Source organism: Eptatretus burgeri, chromosome 9 (genome assembly GCF_056783735.1).
Source record: "Eptatretus burgeri isolate ZD-2024b chromosome 9, Ebu_testis_v1, whole genome shotgun sequence".
In the NCBI taxonomy this organism is placed as follows: domain Eukaryota; kingdom Metazoa; phylum Chordata; class Myxini; order Myxiniformes; family Myxinidae; genus Eptatretus; species Eptatretus burgeri.
The window spans coordinates 87,357,820-87,360,208 of NC_140969.1; the positions used below are offsets into that span (position 1 = coordinate 87,357,820).

The window sequence follows — 2,389 nt, forward strand, 5'->3', positions numbered from 1 at the left end:
CTTTTCAAAAACATTCTGAGAAAGGGGAAGGCCTCGAACCCCGCCAACAGACCGAGTCATTTTGCTCGTCGAGCTACCATCTCGATATCACTCTTAACAAAACAAAAGACTCGAAAGGTCTACTTCATCACATGTGAACATTGTGGAGCCTGAGCCCCTTTTTGAGAGCAGTTGAGCTCAGCTGTTCAGATTTTAAATGTAAAAAAGTTGAACTTTCTCTGAGATAGAAATCTATGGGCCTGTGAAGTAGTTTTCCTGCTTTGGGCTTGGAGTTTCTGTAGGGTTGCAGATACTGCGGGTTAACCACAGAACTCGAGTGCCTGGAGCTCATGGTTGGGAGCGCACATTGTCCAAATTTAATTTTTTTTTAAAGTGTGAAGGTGGTTTGGAAAGTGCATGTTTTTCGGTTGTGCTGTTTATGCTGAGTCCATGCTGGAAAGGAACACTGGATGATATGGACCACACCACAGGGAGGCTTATAAGGGCTCCATCGGCCAATGTCATTGTACCTTTTCCCTAGGCCGGAAATATCTACTACTGCATGAGATGGGTGAGGCAGAAGTTGTCAACAGCATCCTTCTGGCAGAATGGAGCAACCACCAAGGTTGTGAAACGATTCAGTGCCGCTCTGCCATTCTATGGACCTTTGAAGACAGTCTGGAGCCTACAAACCACGTGAGAAGCCATTAAATATTTCATCATGTATTTTTTTTTCTGTAATCTCTGAGGCTCATGGTGGATAGTGTACATCCTTCTACTTCTGTCCATAATCTGCTTACAAATTCTTGTGCTGATGAACTACTCTCATGGCAAGGATTATGCTGAGTGGTTTGCCATTGCCTTCACAGCAGTCACTTGAGGCAGGAATTTGTAATTTACTCATGGTGCCGGCGATAACCCCTCCACTCTTCATCAAAAGACATGGTAGGATCTTTATCGTCTACCAATAAATGCAGGCAAACGGGTCCCCAGCTTAATGTTTGTTCAAGGGGTGGCACAGATGCAACGCCCTGCCTGCGAAACACTGATCTGACAGGAAATCGTTGGAATGACAATAAATTAATACATATTTATTTGAACTATATATATATATATATATATATATATATATATATATATATATATATATATATATATATATATATATATATATGTATATGTATATATATGTATATATATATATATGTGTTTTTACATGTATGTATACATATATATGTATATATAGGCATGTGCACACATACACATATACATATATATAATATGTATATATATACATATATACAGTATATACTGTATATATATGTTATGTATATTTATATATACATATTATATATATATATATACATATATACAGTATATACTGTATATATATGTTATGTATATATATATATATACATATTATATATACATATATACAGTATATACTGTATATATATATATGTTATGTATATATATACATGTTATATATACATATATACAGTATATACTGTGTATATATATATATATATATATATATATATATATATATATATATATATATATATATATACATATTAGATATACATATATACAGTATATACTGAAAATATATGTACACACATATATAAATATATGCCTGGTGTTGGTTTAATTGTTAGGGTGTTGGGCTTGGGATCTGAGAATCCTGAGTTCAAATCCCATTCGGCTGTTCAATTAATACCAGGTGAGGTTGACTCTGCCTGTCATCCTTCTGAGGTAGGCAAAAATGAGTGCCAGCTTGCTGGTATCCTGTGTCAGGGTGGTGACCCATCCAGGATTGTGCCCAATAGCCAAGGAGACTGCTTAGGCAGCACCAATGCTCTGCAGAGTATGGTCCTCATAGATGGATGGATGGATGGATGGATATATATATATATATATATATATATATGTATATATATATATATATATATATATATATATATATATATATATATATATATATATATATACATATATATACATATATTGAAACGCAAGAGAAACTTAACACTTGTTTGAAATGTAATAAAATTGTAACAGTTCAAAATAAAACAAACCAACAATTGCTAATTGAAACATTGGCATTTTATTGATGACATGTCAAGTTTTTGACCAAGATACACCATCTCATAAGTTTGTTCTACAGTGCAGAACAGCACAGGGTGCAATGTCAGTCCCCTTTCAATAGCGTGTGTGGCCACCATTGTTTTGGATACAGGCAGTGCATCGTCGGCCCATACTGCCTACCAGTCTTTGGATGGATTGCTGCTGGATTCTGTCCCACTCAGTCCTCAATGTCTGAAGCCATCTGACTGAGAACCATCTGCTTGTCCTGCCTTGCAGTGGTGACTCGGCCTCCCTGATCGAGGTCAGTCATCTGCAGAGTTGT

At 35.7% G+C, this 2,389-nt stretch overlaps 1 protein-coding gene across 1 annotated transcript in view; it reads left to right on the forward strand.

The window, feature by feature from the left end:
- Positions 1 to 207: 207 nt before the first annotated feature.
- Positions 208 to 2,389, forward strand: part of LOC147020547 (fos-related antigen 1-like) — a 34,239-nt gene continuing 32,057 nt past the window's right edge. Inside the window, exon 1 of the mRNA XM_085895974.1 lies at positions 208 to 675. Within this exon, the coding sequence (XP_085752100.1) occupies positions 547 to 675 (129 nt within the window). The 5' untranslated portion in view covers positions 208 to 546. The remainder of the gene's footprint in view (positions 676 to 2,389) is intronic.